This window comes from Scyliorhinus torazame, chromosome 1, assembly GCF_047496885.1.
Source record: "Scyliorhinus torazame isolate Kashiwa2021f chromosome 1, sScyTor2.1, whole genome shotgun sequence".
NCBI classification, from domain to species: domain Eukaryota; kingdom Metazoa; phylum Chordata; class Chondrichthyes; order Carcharhiniformes; family Scyliorhinidae; genus Scyliorhinus; species Scyliorhinus torazame.
Window position 1 is genome coordinate 154,403,479 of NC_092707.1, and position 18,655 is coordinate 154,422,133.

General features: G+C 45.7%; 1 protein-coding gene across 2 annotated transcripts in view; it reads right to left on the reverse strand.

The window, feature by feature from the left end:
* LOC140415180 (exostosin-1-like) overlaps window positions 1-18,421 on the reverse strand; it is a 510,761-nt gene extending 492,340 nt beyond the window's left edge. Inside the window, exon 1 of one of the 2 annotated variants that reach the window (XM_072501034.1) lies at window positions 17,019-18,421. In XM_072501034.1, the coding sequence (XP_072357135.1) occupies window positions 17,019-17,962 (944 nt within the window). In that variant the 5' untranslated portion in view covers window positions 17,963-18,421. The remainder of the gene's footprint in view (window positions 1-17,018) is intronic. The other variant, XM_072501033.1, reaches the window with a different exon arrangement.
* Between the last annotated feature and the right edge of the window lie 234 nt (window positions 18,422-18,655).

Sequence of the window (18,655 nt, forward strand, 5' to 3'; positions counted from 1 at the left end):
TTTGCCACTTTGTATGCTTTTTCCTTCAATTTGATACTCTTCCTTATTTCCTTAGATATCCATGGTCAATTTTCCCTCTTTCATTTTTGTTGGTATAAACATTTGCTGAGCACTGTGAAAAATCACTTGGAAGGTTTTCCACTGTTCCTCAACTGTTTCACCATAAAGTCTTTGCCCCCAGTTTATCTTAGCTAGTTCTTCTCTCATCCCATTGTAATTTCCTTTGTTTAAGCACAAAACATTAGTGTCTGATTTTACCTTCTCACCCTCCATCTGTATTTTAAATTCCACCATAATGCGATCGCTCCTTCAGAGAGGATCCCTAACTATAAGATCATTAATCAATCCTGGCTCATTACACAGGGCCAGATCTAGGATCGCTTGTTCCTTCGTAGGTTCCATTACATACTGTTGTAGGAAACTATCGTGGATACATTCTATAAATTCCTCCTCAAGGCTGCCTTGACCGATCTGGTTAAACCAATTGACATGTAGATTAAAATCCCCCATGATAACTGCTGTACCATTTCTACACGCATCAGTTATTTCTTTATTTATTGTCCGCCCCACCGTAATGTTACTATTTGGTCGCCTTTAGACTACTATTAGTGACTTTTTCGCCTTACTATTCCTGATTTCCACTCAAGTGGATTCAACCTTATCCTTCATAGCACCGATGTTATCCCTCACTGCTGCCCGGATGTCATCCTTAAAAAACAGAGCTACACCACCTTCCTTACCATCCACTCAGTCCTTCCGAATAGTTTGATACCCGTAGATATTTAACTCCCAGTCATGACCATCCTTTAACCATGTTTCAGTAACGACCACTAAATCATCGTCTTTCACGATGATTTGTGCCATCAACTCATTTACCTTATTCTGAATACTACGAGCATTCAGGTAAAGTACCCTTATGTTGGCTTTTATACCTCCATTTTGAATCTTAACACCTCTATCAGTAACTCCAGTAACAAGAGGAGAACAGAGAAGCAATTTGTTTACAGACTTTGTTCTGACTCAATAGAAGAGTCTAGAATTGGATCAGAGCTGTGGGGATGAGTTACTCCTGTCACTATGTTAAGCAATACAAAATGAGATGGAGAAAGATTTCATCTGGATGATGTTTCTTGGGAAATGGTGAATGTTCTCAAATTTACAGTTCTCTCCACAATGCTATAATAAATGTCAAACAGAAGAAATATTCCCATATTTCTTTGCAATTTGTTACACATTATAACTGAGAGATGTTGGGTGGGATTCTCTGTCAGCCGATGCCATTATCGGAGTCCAGATATGACGGAGAATCGCAAAATCAGGACAGGTGCTGGGTATCAGGGGTGCCGGTCCAAATGTGATGCCCCGACCCCTGGTGGCGCCAGAATGGAGGTCCACAAGCGCGCATCAGTGGGGGGAGGGGGGGTTGTAAATTGCATTTGTTTAGTGGTCCTGTCACCCTAAGCTCTGGTTATCTATGATGTTCCGGTGGATGCGCATCACTTCTGGTCTCTACCAGCGTGGACCTGGCATGGTGGACTTCACGGTGCTCCAAGGGGGTAATTCCTGAGGGGGGTTGCGTCCAGAGATCATCCGAGTGCCACCCTCCCCACACACATTGCACCACTTGCCCACCTCACCTCTACCACCCCCCCACATGCCCCCTCTATTCTCCGGGGCCTCCGCGATTCACCGCCGCCGATGGGCCGAGTTCCTGTCACCACGGTTCACTTGTGGTCTCAGCAGTCGGGAACCCGGCGTGGCAGCTGCGGACTATGGCCAGCTGCGCCACAGTCGGCCGGGAGCCATGCCGCTGGCCGGGGGGGGGGGGCTTCCGCAAAGGCTAGGGGGACTGGTGGGGGGTGGCCAGGTGGGCAGTGTTTGGCAGGTCTGGTCCGCGCACGGCCGGCGCCATCTTTTACAGCACGACCGCTGCAGTCGGCACCGTGCACTTGCGCGGCCACAGACCCGACCATTCTCCAGGAGTTTATGTCATGGGATCCGGGAGTTTTACTCGGAGCGACAGCTAGCCCCTCACCGGTCTCAGGGTCAGTGAAGGTTCAGCGCCGATTATTCCATTGTAAAACGCCACAGTTCTCACACCGGCATTGGCACTTAGCCTCCAAAATGATGAATCCGGCCATAGTCTCCTTGAATGAAGATTCCGCCCCATTATCCCTAATAAGGACTGGTCATATATCGATTTATTAAATGTTAATTTATTAAATGTTAATATCCAACCTTGCTAAGGGTCCAATCATGGAACTTCCCCATCTCACAATATAAGGCCTGTTCCCCATCTGACTCCTCCTGCTCTTAACCAAATCTAAGGGGCAAGTTATACTGCAGCGTTAGAGAATGCGGCAAACTGTTAAACACAAGCTGCACTGCAGGATTCTGCATCACCCCTCACTCAACAAAAGCTGGTTTCATTTTAACATGAGGAGAGAGTGAATAACATAACATTTACAGCACTGAAACAGACCATTTGGCACAACATGGGAAATAGGAGCAGGAATAGGTCACATCACCCCTCAGGCCTGCTCTTTATTCTATTTGATCATTGTTGGACCTTTGCACTAACTCTATTTTCCTGCAGTGTCACCAGATCCCTCGATTCCTTTGGCACTGAAGAACCTATCGAAGTTTGTCTTGAATAAACTCACTGAGCATCGACAATCCTCTGGGGGTAGAGAGTTCCAAATATTCACAGTTTCTGAGTGAAGAGGTCTCTTCTCAACTAAGTTTTAAATGGCCAACCCTTAATCTATGAACCCTAGCTCTGTACTCTCCAGTCAGGAAAAAACGCTTCTCAGCAACGACCCTGTCAAGCCCTCTTAGAATTGTACATATTTCAATGAGATCATCTCTCATTCTTCTAAACTCCAGAGAATACTGGACAACTCTACTCAATTCCTCTTTATTGGACAACCCTCTCAGCCCGGAATCAATCTCATGAATTTTTGTTGCATCCCCTTCAACGTAAGTATATCCTTCCTTAGGTAAGGAAACCAAAGCTGTACACACTATTCCAGGCATGGTCTCACCAAAGCCCAATAAGAGACTTCATTACTCTTACACTCCCAACCACTTTGCAATGAAGACTAACATACCATCATTCTTCCTAGTTGTTTATTCCGCAGACAAGCCGCCTTCTACTTTACTTCATCTCATCCTATCAACATTTCATTCTCTTTCTTTGTCCCTCATGTACTTCACTAATTTCCCATCAAATATATCTGTGCTTTTCACCTCAACTACCCAAGGCGGGTACATAACTAATATCCCTTCAAATATATCTGTGCTATTCACCTCAACTATTCAAGGCCGGAGCAGGTTTCTTTGCTCTCTGGGCATAGAGGTTTTCCTGAATTCACTATTAGATTTATTAGTAGTGGTTTGGACTGTTTCTTTAAGATGGTTCTCCTCAATGTCCATTCTGACTTTGCCAACTAGAGAATCTCTTTTACAGGTCTTGGTTCCTTGGAATTAGCAGTGTCTATTCCTACCCAGAGTTAGCCTATTTGGTTGACTGCTGGGAATTTACATAGAACATAGAACGATACAGCGCACGATGTTGCACCGAAACAAAAGCCATCTAACTACACTATGCCATTATCATCCATATGCTTATCCAATAAACTTTTAAATGCCCTCAATGTTGGCGAGTTCACTACTGTTGCAGGTAGGGCATTCGACGGCCTCACCATGCTTTGCGTAAAGAACCTACCTCTGACCTCTGTCCTATATCTATTACCCCTCAGTTTAAAGCTATGTCCCCTCGTGCCAGCCAGTTCCATCCGCGGGAGAAGGCTCCCACTGTCCACCCTATCTAACCCCCTGATCATTTTGTATGCCTCTATTAAGTCTCCTCTTAACCTTCTTCTCTCCAACGAAAACAACCTCAAGTCCATCAGCCTTTCCTCATAAGATTTTCCCTCCATACCAGGCAACATCCTGGTAAATCTCCTCTGCACCCGTTCCAAAGCCTCCACGTCCTTCCTATAATGCGGTGACCAGAACTGTACGCAATACTCCAAATGCGGCCGTACCAGAGATTTGTACAGCTGCAACATGACCTCCTGACTCAGGAACTCAATCCCTCTACCAATAAAGGCCAACACTCCATAGGCCTTCTTCACAACCCTATCAACCTGGGTGGCAACTTTCAGGGATCTATGTACATGGACACCTAGATCCCTCTGCTCATCCACACTTCCAAGAACTTTACCATTAGCCAAATATTCCGCATTCCTGTTATTCCTTCCAAAGTGAATCACCTCACACTTCTCTACATTAAACTCCATTTGCCACCTCTCAGCCCAGCTCTGCAGCTTATCCATGTCCCTCTGTAACCTGCTACATCCTTCCACACTGTCGACAACACCACCGACTTTAGTGTCGTCTGCAAATTTACTCACCCACCCTTCTGCGCCTTCCTCTAGGTCATTGATAAAAATGACAAACAGCAACGGCCCCAGAACAGATCCTTGTGATACGCCACTTGTAACTGAACTCCATTCTGAACATTTCCCATCAACCACCACCCTCTGTCTTCTTTCAGCTAGCCAATTTCTGATCCACATCTCTAAATCACCCTCAATCCCCAGCCTCTGTATTTTCTGCAATAGTCTACCGTGGGGAACCTTATCAAACGCTTTACTGAAATCCATATACAACACATCAACTGTTCTACCCTCGTCTACCTGTTTAGTCACCTTCTCAAAGAACTCGATGAGGTTTGTGAGGCATGACCTACCCTTCACAAAGCCATGCTGACTATCCCTGATCATATTATTCCTATCTAGATGATTATAAATCTTGTCTCTTATAATCCCCTCCAAGACTTTACCCACTACAGACGTGAGGCTCACCGGTCTATAGTTTTGATTGTTCCTGTCTGGTGTAGGTTTTGTCTCACTGCAAGTGGAAGCATCTTCTGTACGTCTAACCCATCAAACCCCTTCAATAGATCACCCTCTGTTTTCCAGCCTCTCCAACCTTTTATGATTGTTATAATCTCGGAAAGGGACAATCAATTCTTTGAACATTTTAAGCGTCACTTATTAATGTTTTCACATTCTCAGGAAGTTTAGCAGATCCTGTGATAACTTGGCTTCACACAAGGCTACATATGTCTCCCATTGAGTATGAGACTATCTCCTTATAGGACATTGAGCACGATTAATAATATGATTAATAGTTCTGACGAGAAGTAATTGGACTGTAGCAACAACTCTATATCATGCTCTCCACAGACGCTGCTTGGCCTGCTGAGTGTTTCTAGTGTGCTCTGTCATTAAGTAAGCAGCTTGCGTCTGTACCAATGTTGTCCAATACATTAACCACATATTTAACCACATGTGGCTAATTTCATATATGATCAGTAAATAAAAATGGATAATAGACAACATTGGCAGGCATGTGGTCTTAACACTCATTTGCACAGCATATGCAGGTGAACTTTAACCCTTTTGGGCAGCTTTTGCTAAAATGGTGAGACAAACAGCAGAATGGGCTCTTTGATCGCCGTGTGTGCATTACTCCCTTTGCTGATGACAGGAGCAAGATGTTTGTTAAGTAAGTGTACATGTAAGGGAGAGTTTCGGGCATTTATAAGGTCAGAGGAAACACAGACCGAGGAGCTGAAACACAAATGGGAAGAGGAGTTAGGTGGAGAGTTAGAGGATGGTCTCTGGGCGACGCGTTGAGTAGAGTCAACGCGTCCACAACATGTGCCAGGCTCAGCCTGATACGGTTTAAGGTCATTCACCGGGCTCACATGACAGTGGCCCGGATGAGCAGGTTCTTCAGGGTGGAAGACAGGTGCGCAAGGTATGAGGGAGGACTAGCGAACCATGTCCATATGTTTCTGGCATGCTCGAAGCTTAGGGGATTCTGGCAGGGGTTTGTGGACGTCATGTCCAGAGTATTGAAAACAAGGGCAGCAATGAGTCCAGAGGTGGCGATTTTCGGAGTGTCAGAAGATCTGGCCTTTGCTTCTCTGGTAGCCCGGAGACAGATATTATTAGCTTGGAGGGACTCAAAGTCCCCGAAGTCAGAGACCTGGCTATCGGACATGGCTAGCTTTCTCTGTTTGGAGAAAATCAACTTTGCCCTGAGAGAGTCAATATTAGGGTTCACCCGGAGGTGGCAACCATTTGTCGACCTCTTTAGAGAGAATTAACCGTCAGCAGAAGGGGGGGGGGGGGGGTGTAGTTTAGTGTAGAATAGGGGGCTACAAAAGGTGGGACCTGTGAGGGAGGAAGACAGCTTTTGCACTATGTTTATATTTGTACGTACACTGTTTCTTCTGTTAAAAACCATAAGTACCTCAATAAAATGTTTATTAAAAAAAAGTAAGCGTACATGTATGAAGTACATTGGCCTGACACATTACACTTATACATACACACACACGCCATTCAACACGATCAAAAGATTAACTCACTCTCTCTTACATTAATGTTGAATATGAGGAGGGAGATGGGCAAGATTGCTTTTGCAGTAAAAAAATGTCTGCCTTTGGGGCATTAAATTAGAAATCGCAAACGCAGCAAGTGTCCCTGAAATGTCCACAATGCAGCTAACTTAACAACCACAGGACCTTCCCGAGTATCCCCCCCCCCCCCCCCCCCCACATATCAGAATCAAAAAGGGAACATGTGAAATTATTTAATTATCAGCTTAACTATCATTGAATAAATAGTGATGTTGATGTTGGATGAGCATTAGAACACTAATATCTTACATGTACTTTGCACCCATAGCTTAGCAAGGTGTCCCTGAAGTACTTTTCAAAGAAGGTGGGAGCAATGGACACGGAGCAGCAACCGGGGAAAGGTTCGGGATGTGAATGAAGGAGCAAGAAGAGATCATTTCTGAAAACATGTTGGAAGATGGGGATAAATGCAACCTGGCAGAGTGCCATAGCAAAAGAATTCCAGATTGTAGGGCATGATGGCTAAAGGTTGTATCTCAGATGGTATAATTGAAAGAATGGTGCATGCAGTAGATTAGATTTGAAAGCTTGGAGAGAATCCAAGCTGGGACATGGGGCTGTTTAAGTTGATACAAAATATTTGAACACAAATATTACAAGAAAGTCATCTTGCATTTAGACAGCATTGATTACAATCTCAGGATGTCTCAATTAAATGATCATGAGGTATAGTCAATATTGTAATGTAGGAAATGTGGCAACTAATTTATACACAAAGTCCCACAACAGTAATGAGAGAATTAACAAAAAAAGTTATTTTTGAAGGTGATTGCAGAATAAAAATTTGTCAGAACATCCGGAAGAACTCCCTGCTCTTCTTTGAATAGTGTTATGTGTGGTGATATGCCTGTAGACAATATTGTATATAGTTGGTGGTGCGACCTCCAACCAGCAGGTGGCGGTACAAATCCACCGTGTAGTCTCAAGACAAAGGTCATGTGACAAGGCACTCTGATCAGAAAGTTGTACGGCGCACATGAGGACAGTTATGGATATAAGTAGTTCCAGGAGAGACTAAAGAAACTCTGTAATAACTTGGTCTGTATCTGATCAACACCTTACCACGGGTGCATTAATAAATCCTAGTTCTGGCTAAGTCACCAGCAGTTCTGTAGATTCATTGCTAGACAAGAACATGGAACAGAACATTATGGGATATTTTACATCCTCCCGAGGTCAGACTTGTGCTTAATTTTTCATCGAAAAGACATGGGCATGATTTAACCATTGCTTTGCACCTGGTGCGCATCTGGGCGCATCAGTTAAATAGCGGGAAAGGCCATCATCAAGATTCACGCCAAGCGCGAATCCGATGGCGAGTTCCAGATCACACCCAAATATTGTGTGCATATCACTGACCCCAATTAGCACCAATTTCCACCTCATTAGCGAGCCTGAAGTCGAATGGAATGGCCTCCTGGGAATTAACCAGCTACCCAGCGAGAAATCACGCAGGTGTCGTGAAGCTGGCGCAATGCCCGCTGAGGGGAACTGAGGAGGTGATTAGCCATTCCCATTTTCAGGCATGCTGCTCAAGGGCACTCAAGGGCCTCCCAAGGGGGTTGGACTTGGTCGGGCGGCTGAAGTGCCTGCGGGACCTGGTGCACGACACTGATCCAAATGGGTCACCCAATGATGCCGTTGAAGAAATGCTTTCACAGATTGCTGATGCTTTTGTTGCTGGTGTGGTGAGCGCTGCATGTAACTGGCACATCACCACGGGTTAAATACGCTGGAGGTCAAGGATGTTCAACTGCACCTTGAGCGCCAGTGGAATACATGGATGCCAGGATTTGGTTCTGGTGTGATTGGGCTGTGTAGGGGCCTGCACAGCTGTGACTCCTGGGTGGAGAATGGCACTGATACATGGAACAAGTCACACATTGATGTTCAGATCATTTCTACAACAAAGTTCTGGACGTGATAACACATTCTCATACTTATCCTCTGTTTCTGTTGAGGAACCTGCGAGGGGCGATACTGCGTGTTTGGAGTTTTGTGTGAAAATGAGCTGATTTAGCTTTGTATTACCAATATGGAATGGTGATATTTCCTTGTTATTTAATGGTTAGTGTGATATATGGAACGTTACATAGTTGGTTTTTAAATCTTTGTTACTGTTGATCGTTTCATAAACAAAATATTCTCAAGTGGATTTTCGTGGGTACACGTGCCATGTCTCAGGCGATGATTATTGCGTCGCATTTCAATCAAACTTTGAAGCCTGAACAGTTTGCGTGAACTCCAGAAGCATCAGCACCATAGAGGCAGCAGCCAACAATCAGACACTCGAGCTGGGCTTCAGCACTGGGGATATCCCCATGACCAAAGGGGGAGTGTGTGGATCAGGGGAGGACACCTGAGCACGGTCTCTCTAATGTTCCCGGCAGAAGTCTGGTGTCTGAGGGCTCTACCTGTGGCTGGGGGTTAATGTGTAGAGTGTGGTTCTCCAGCACAACTGGCTCAGTGGGTGGCACTCAGAGAAGGCAGTATACTTAAGGATGGGGGAAGCTTGGGGGATTTGTGGATCCCGGGTGGAAGCCCTAACAGATTGTCGGTCTCTATCCTTGTTCAATTCTTTACAGATACCAAAATGAATGGCGGTTTTGATCCCGCAGAGACTGCCCTCACGGTGCTGGTGGCAGCCCAAGTGGTCAGATGCTGGCGAAGGCAGCACTCTATTTGCGGGGCATGCCGCACACCCTGAAGACCTGGCCGCCCATCAGGACGAGGAGGAATGCAGAGGGGGACACTGGTGAATGCCCAAAATGTATAGGCATCGTTGGCCTTTCGAGGAGATGATGGACAGCATGTGCCGCAGGAGACTTTGTCTCAACAAAGAAACAGTGCAGCACCTGTGCCATGTCCTCATGGACTTCTCAGTACTGGTATAATTCTAGTAAATCTTTTTTCACTCATTAATGCGTCAACAACTTTTTATACTTTGGAGAGCAGAAATATTCTTTGTACTCCAGATCCTAAATATGTTTAGCAGAACTTCTCTACTTTTCAATTCTATCCCTCTGGAAATAAACCCCAACGCCTTGCTTGCTTTATTTAAAAATTAGCCTTAGGTGCATCGCTACTTTTAGTAGGAAGATTATCTGACGCAGTGGGTAACATCCCTGCCTCGGGTTAGAGTCCCACTTCAGGTCATGACCATTCAAGGTGCATTCATAATGTGGTCAAGCAAATCAATTAACAACCTGCAAATCCTTCCAAAATGCCTATGGCACGTGAGGAGGCGGTGGCATAGTGATATTGTCGCTAGATTCGTAATTCGGAGACCCAGGGTAATGACCATGGCAGGTGGTAGAATTTAAACTCAATAAAACATCTGGAATTAAAATCTAATGATGACGATGAAAACATTGTCAATTGTCGTAAAACCCCATTTGGTTCACTAATGTCCTTTAGGGAAGGAAATCTACCATTTTTACCTGGTCTGGCCTACATGTGACCCACAGCAATGTAGTTGACTCTTAAATGCCCTCTGAAATGGCCTAGCAAGCCACTCAGTTGTATTCAACAGCTAAGAAAACACAAAAAAGGAATGAAACCGGATGGACCACCCGACATCGAACCAGGCACTGGCAACGCCAACAGCAAACCCAGCCGTGTCGACCCTGCAAAGTTCTCCTTACTAACATTTGGGGTTTTATATCAAAGTTGGGAGAGCTGTCTCACAGACTAGTCAAGCAACAGCCTGACACAGTCATACTCACAGAATCAAATCTTACAGACAATTTCCCAGACACCACCATCGCCATTCCTGGTTATGTCCTGTCTCACCGGCAGGATAGACCCAGCAGTGGTGGTGGCGAGGGAGTTGGGAGAGAGTTGCCCTGGGAGTCCTCAACATCTGGACTCTGGACCCAATGAAGTCTCATGGCTTCAGGTTAAACATGGGCAAGGAAACCTCCTGCTGATTGCCACATACCGGCCACCATCAGCTGATGAACAGTACTGCTTCATGTTGAACACCACTTGGAGGAAACACGGAGTGGGGCAAGGGGCACAAAATATACTCTGGGTGGGGGATTTCAACGCCCACCAGCAAGAGTGGCTCAGTAGTACCCCCACAGATCAAGTTGGCCGGGTCCTAAAGGACGTAGCTGCTAGACTGGGACTGCAGCAGCTGGTGAGGGAAGCAACTAGAGGGAAAAGCATACTTGACCTCATCCTCACCTACCTGCCTGCTGCAGATACATCTGTCCATGATAGTAGAGGTAGACGTGACCACCGCACAGTCCTTGTGGAGACAAAGTCCCTTCTTCACATTGAGGATACCCAACATTGTGTTGTGTGGCACTACCACTGTGTTAAATGGGATAAATTTAGAACAGATCTAGCAGCTCAAGTTTAAGCATCCATGAGGCGCTGTGGGCCATCGACAGCAGCAGAACTGTTTTCAATCCCAATCTACAACCTCATAGCCCAGCAGATCCCCCATTCTAACATTCCCAGCAAGTCAGGGGATCAAATCTGGGTCAATCAAGAGTGCAGGACTGCATGCCAGGAGCAACATCAGGCATACTGATAAATGAGGTGTCAACCTGGTGAAGCTACAACACAGGATTACTTGTGTGCCAAACAGCATAAGCAGCAAGTAATAGACAGAGCTAAATGATTAAACACGAATGCATCAGATCGAAACTTTGCAGTCATAAACATAGAAGATACAGTGCAGGAGGCCATTCGGCCCATCGAGTCTGCACCGACACACTTAAGGCCTCACTTCCACCCTATCCCCGTAACCCAATAACCCCTCCTAACCTTTTTGGTCACTAAGGGCAATTTTATCATGGCCAATCCACCTAATCTGCATGTCTTTGGACTGTGGGAGGAAACCGGAGCACCCAGAGGAAACCCACGCAGACACGGGGAGAAGGTGCAGACTCCACACAGACAGTGACCCAGAGGGGAATCGAACCTGGGACCCTGGCGCTGTAATGCCACAGTGCTATCCACTTGTGCTACCGTGCTGCTCATCCTGCCCAATTTGAGCCGTGAATGGTAGTAGGCAATTGAACAACTCACTAGAGGAGAAGGCTCCACAAATATCACCATCCTCAAATGATGGAGGTGCCCAGCACATCTGTGCAAAAGACAGGCTGAAGCATTCACAACATCTTCAGCCAGAAATGCCAAGAGAATAATCCATCTCGGTCTCTCCAGGGTCCCCAGCATCACAGGTGTCAGTCTTCAGCCAATACAATTCACTCCACATGATAGTGAGAAATGGCTGAAGGCAGCGGATACTGCAAAGGCTATAGATCCTGACAAAATTCCGTCAGTAGTACTGAAGACTTGTGCTCCAGAATTTGCCGCAACCCTAGCCAGGCTACAACACTGACATCTAGCCGGCATTAATACTGGCATCTAGCCGGCATTGTGGAAAATTGCCCAGGTGTGTCCTGTAATAATAATAATAATTGCTTATTGTCACAAGTAGGCTTCAATGAAGTTACTGTGAAAAGCCCCTAGTCGCAACATTCCGGCGCCTGTTTGGGGAGGCCGGTACGGGAAAGACATAAGAAAACTGTACATAACAAACTGATCAAATCCAACACAGCCAATTACCACCTTTCTGGTCTACTCTCCACCATCAGCAAAGTGATGGACAGAATCATCAACAATGCTGTCAAGCGGCACACTTACTCAGCAATAACCTGCTCACATACACTTAGTTTGGGTTCCGCCAGGGTCACTCAGCTCCTGACCTCATTACAGCCTTGGTTCAAACATGGACAAATGAGCTAAATGCCAGAGGTGCGGTGAGAATGACTGCTCTTGACATCAAGGCAGCATTTGACAGAGTAGGGCATCAAAGAGCCCTTGCAAAACTGGAGCCAATGGGAATCAGGGAGAAAACTCTCTGCTGGTTGGTGGCACACCTGGCACAAAGGAAGATGGTTGTTATGGTTGGAGGTCACCTCAGCTCCAGGACATCACTGCAGGAGCATCTCAGGGTAGTTTCCTCAGGCCAACCATTTTCAGCTGCTTCATCAATGACCTCACTTCCATCATAAGGTCAGAAGTGGGGATGTTTACAGATGACTGCACAATGTTCAGCGCTATTTGCAACCATTGAAACACTTTCAATTCCAGATCCAAGATTTTTCAGTGTAAATGATGAACAAATGTAATAGCACAAATCCTTGTGGAAACAGCATTTCCTGCCATTTAGCAAAATGAAAACCTACCTTTGGCCTTAGCCGCGAGTCTAATATGGAATAACTTATAAAAGGCTCTTTGGAAATCTAAATTAAATCTAATAGATGCAATGCATTATTTAACATTTCTGTCAGTTTGCAGTGATTACACCTTTAAATGTCTACCCAAAAGACTTCGCTCAGTATATTTACAAAGGGTCTAATGCCCTGTTTCAGGTGGTTCCTATTCCCTTTTATTCCCCCCGCATCACTAGGGCAGATGCCACACTTCCGACCCAACGCTTTAAGGGTTTTTCCAGTCAGTGAGCTGGAGCATTTATAGGCCTAACACTTACTACAGTCCAACTATGATGTTGTACATTATTGCTTTGTATTCTACATTGCTGGCCATATCAAATTACTAGCTTTATTGGACCATATACCTGCACACCAAAGTTCCTCTACTTTGCATAAAATCTTATGTGTACAAATTAAACAATGGACGTACAATTTACCTGCATAAATTTTACCCCGTGTAATCTACATACAGCAAAACTTCAATTAAAAATTAATTAAGATAATTTCAGGGCGGCATGGTGGCACAGTGGTTAGCACTATTGCCTCACGGCGCAGAGGACCCAGGTTCGATCCCAGACCTGGGTCACTGTCCGTGTGGAGTTTGCACATTCTCCCAGAGTCTGCGTGGGTTTCACCCCCACAACCCAAAGATGTGCAGAGTAGGTGGATTGGCCATGCTAAAGTGCCCCTTTATTGGAAAAAAATGTTGTTTTTTAATATATATTTTTACATTAAAAAAAGATAATTTCATGGAATTTCAAGAGAGCCACACCAAGTTTATGAAATATTTTTGGTACTGATATGTAAACTTGACCCTGTAACTGACAAACAATGAATAATTATAGTCACAATCCAAACTGTGGGCTAACTGTTTAGCTCTGAAATTCTTGGAAATCAAAGAAAAATTGCAGGTATTATTATGGCATGATTATTGGGATTGGTTAAACAGCTGCCACATGCCACAAAATGCAAGGTTACTATTGCACAGTATAGAGTCATAGAGCACAGTCGTCCTTCGGCCCATCGAGTCTGCACCAACAAAACTACACTAAATCTACACAAATCCCAATTTCCAGCACTTGGCACATAGCCCATAATGTAACTGACCTTAATGAGTAACATTTGACCAGTATCAACAGTGCCCTTGAGTGATGTGCATCAATGCACCATGAATGCCAACAGTGTATGATAGAATACTGCTTGTTTCAGCAGCCGCAGAATAGATTCAGCTTCCCCAATACTTTAGAGGATAAATGCACCAACATAGTATCAGACACAGAAGTGGGAATCGGCCATTCAATGCCCCAAGCTTGCTTTGCTATTCAATTCGATCAAAGCTGATCTGTATCACAATTCCCTTTACTCACATTTGTTGCATTTCCCTTACCAAATCAGAGTCTTAAAAGTCTGCAATTGACTCTTATTATTCAATATTTAAGGAGACATCATTTCAATGAAGAACTGCTTCTTGACATTAGCCCTGAATAGCGTAGTTCAAAATTTTAGGTTTATGCCCCTCTTTGTTCTGGACCATCCCATGCCCACCAGGGGGCATATTTTCTCTCTTTCCACCCACACAGCTCCTTTAATCAATATAAGCACCTTAATTAGATCACCCTTTAACCTTCTACACTCAAATGAAGGTGCATACTGTCCCTCAAAATTTAGCCCTTTTAGTCCCAATGTAAATCTGGTGAATCTAAAACAGGAAGGCACCGTGTTTCATTCCCAAAATGAGGAGACGGACAATCTCAGTCTCAGTGGTAGTAAATGTGCTACCATTATTACCCCAAGTCTCTCAGGGTGGTGCCAATGAAAGAAAGTAAAATAATTCAGCAAGGGTTTCTGTTCAGATTAGAGCTCAGCTGTTGGGCTTGCCATTATCAAATGTCCTCTCACCACCTTGGCTCACAGCTAAAACATGGCCAATTTAGTTGGATAACAGATAGTCGATAGGCCCTTGCAAGCAAAACTCAATGTGAGCCAGCACCTAAAGGGGAGGGGAGCAAATTGCAGGCGGCTAAATTGCCAAAAATGAAGCAAGTTGTGGTTAAAGTATCTCAGTCTCATAACTGGGCGGCATGGTAGGACAGTAGTTAATAATATTAATCTTTATTGTCACAAATAGGCATACATTAACACTGCAATGAAGTTACTGTGAAAAGCCTCTAGTCGCCACATTCCGGAGCCTGTTCGGATACACAGACGGAGAATTCAGAACGTCCAATTCACCTAACAGCACGTCTTCCGGGACGTGTGGGAGGAAACTGGAGCTCCCGGAGGAAACCCACGCAGACACAGGGAGAACGTGCAGACTCCAGACAAACAGTGACCCAAGCCGGGAATCGAACCCGGGACCCAGGAGCTGTAAAGCAACAGTGCTAACCACTGTGCTACCGTGCTGTCTGAAGCACTGTTGCTTCACAGTGCCAGGGATCTGGGTTCAATTCCTGACTTGGGTCATTGTCTGTGCGGAGTCTGCATAGGTTTCTTCCGGGTGCTCCGGTTTCCTCCCACAAGTCACAAAAGACGTGCTTGTTAGGTGAATTGGACATTCTGAATTCTCGCTCAGTGTACGCAAACAGGCGTCGGAGTGTGGTGACTAGGGAATTTTCACAGTAACTCCATTGCAGTGTTAATGTAAGCCTACTTGTGCCACTAATAAAGATTATTATCATTACAAAGTTCAGACCTTAATCATCAGCAGGAGTGCAGTTACTTCCAAGACTGATGAACAGCCAATGGATTTTGATCTCACACTTTTTCCCATGAATATATTAAATATACTCAAGCAGGAGTAGATTGCACACCGGTCAAATATATGGACCTAATCATGTGTCTGATACATGATTGTTGTCAGGTTGAAATGATCTGCTACCTGAAAGTCATTTCAGGTACCCATCATGTAACACTAATGTTAGGGTAGCAGGGAAGACCTGTTGTGAGTGAGTGGTGCTTGATAGTCTTGAGCAACACATGCATTAGAGAGCAAGAGCAAATATTGATAAAAACCTGCCTTAACAACACTGAGATTATTGAAGGAAAGATAACTTGAATGTTGATACTGGTTGCCTTGACAAATGATATCATGAAGATTCTTAAAATCAATAACCTGATCGACAAAACACATCTCGCCCATGACTCCACATACATTATACAACATTGGCAGGCCATGGATTAAGCCAATGACTAGATAGTCTAATTAGAAGCACAAGACCAGATTTGGAATGAGAAGACTGCTGCAAAAACTGCTAACTAATAATTCACAGCATAGGGCCATTTTGGCCTGAAATATCCATTCATTTCAGGGGAATCAACTCTACTGATCACTTTAGGCAAAGGGGTGCCAAAGCCTTTGAAGCATTGGATCCTTTTGCTTTTGACAGTCATATCTACGATCTACATGCAAGGTGGTTCTTGCATAAGATTAAACCTCTCTCATAAAATTCCACCCACAGTAGAAACCCCACAGGGTCTCTCCACCTGTAAATTGAGGGTCTACATACCCAGTGGTCGCCATCAAAAAACTCTTACCACCTTCTTGTTGGCAGGTGTCCACAAAAACATTATTCTCTCTAATCCATTAGGATGTCCCTACCAGTTATTGCTCATCTCTTCCGAGATCAGTTTGACATTGTCCTTCACCGTCCCGTTTTAGCTGCTGATTTTAAATCTCCTTCTTGGCTTTTGCAGATATCACGGAAGCCTGGCCCCGATTTTAAAATCACACCAGCATCTAGACCCTGGTCTAAAGCACACAGAATGGGGCTGTGCAGGAGTTGACAGGAATGCCTGTGTCCACTGCTCCCACTGGCTCCACCATCACTCAGAGAAGTAGCTCCAACAGGGGGGAAAGCCGAGGTGACAAATGCATTCTGAGAATTAGCAAGTTTCGACAACATCCCCAAAGTGGGGCATAAAGTTGTCGTTTATTAACAGCATAAATGGCAATTTAAAACTAACCACAGCACGGAATCCCCATATTTTAATATATTTTGATGTGATCAGGATCCAACTTGAAATATTAGTTTTAAAATGTCAGTAATCATCTGCTGCTCACCTTCCCAAAACAAATAAATTAACTTTTGCACACCCGCCAACTATTTCTTAGAAAACTCTTACATCCCAATTATACTGCCGCATAATTATCCCAACTCTAAAGAGGCCCTGACCTTGACAGTGTCTATCCAATATTAAAAATGCTCCCACCTGGAAGCTCATTCGGAGTTTATTTGAAAACACAGATCAAAACGATTTAGGCGACAAGATGAAGGTTGTCCACTTACTTCTCATACTGCTGATTGTCTCTGTCACAGCGGCCGTCCTTGTGCTTCTCCCAGTCTTTCCCGTGCTTACAAGTGGTCAGTGAGATAATATCCTTCCCGTTGTGGATGTGGTGTAAGGCATTTCTGGTGTCCGACCCAATTCCTGTCAAGTACCTCTTGCCTTTGAAGACCAACAGGTACTTTCTCCTTGGTGGGACGTTGTTGTAGAGGAGCCAGCCTTTCTCTCCACCCTTCTGAGGATGCTCTCTTGAAAACAAAGGGATGGAGACATCAAAATGCGGTCTGTAACTCTCCATGTAAAAACTTGCTTTGGCCACCATGGCCTGGCCAACGTCGAAGCCCAAATCCTCTGTATAATCAGGCCAAGTTCCGGAGTAGAGGTTAAATATTAGGTGGTTCCTACCGTTATTCCACAAGGGAAAACTCTGGATTTTGCTGTCGACGTCGTGAATGTATTGCAAGGAAAGCTGATCCCGATCTAAGGTGTCTATGCCCATGACAAACAAGCAGGCCTGGTGTGGGTCCGGGGTGTAATACCGGGAGCCCTGGATGGAGGCGAGGATTTTTTGGTAACTTTCAGAAACTTTATCCCCTCTGGACTGGGGGTAGATGTAAACCCGGAAGCCTCGCGTCTCGCACAGACTCAGGTCAAAACAGGTCTCCATCCGACACCTGCTGTCCTTGTACACGATCGCCCTGTTCTCCCGCTTCATCTTTGGAGACTCCCGCAGCCCAGCGTCCACCTCTCCTCCTCCAGGGTGCTCCACAAAACTTTTGAGCGTCGCCTCGTCGTCCCAAGCTGGCCATCTCCTCGCCATCACCATCTCCTCGCTCTGCCTCCGTGCCAGGAACTTCAGCTGCCGGATCTGCGCTCCCCCGAAGTAGAAAAGCAAGAGCCAGCAAGCGCAGAATGCGATCAAGATGTATTTCTTCCTGGCCTGCATGTGTCCGGGACCATTCGCTCTCCTCGGGAGGAAGATGCAGAAGGGGAGAAGGTTGCAGGAGGTGGCACCTGGAACGGATGGTGCTGGGGGAGCGTGAGGATCTCAAGCGCTTCTTCCAGATGCCAGCGCTGCCGAAAGAGGCATTCTCCCGGTTCCAAAGCAAGGGCAGGTGCGGAGCAGCGGCAGCCCAGTCTGGCATGGGGCAGCCGGGACCATTTACTGCAACTGGCTGTCCGTGGCTGGAGCTGGAGAGCTTGTAAAGGGATGGAAATGTTGCTGGAAGCGCCGGCTGAGGGTGACCAAGTGCCGGGGCTCCGGCTGCTGCAGGGTCAGGCTGGGAGGAGCGGTGCCTCCTTGGGGCTGGGGGCGGTAGCGGCTCCGGGACGGACTCACTAGCCGATTGTATCCATCCCGCTGACACTCAGGTGGAACCGTGTCCAAACATTCCATTTCCGAACCTTGGCTCCACCAACATTCCAAGCAAGCCACGCCCCCGCCCCAATACACCCATCCCATTGGCCAATCCGCATGGCCTTCCTCACTCTCCGATTGGGCCTAGCGCGTCCTGAACAATAGCTGCCCCCACCTCTCTCGGGTTATGATTGGTTGGCGACGCTGTCCATCCGCAGCTAGCCCCCCTTTCTTGATGTCAATTGGCTGAACCTGCAGCCGAGGCACCGCCTCTTTCCCCTG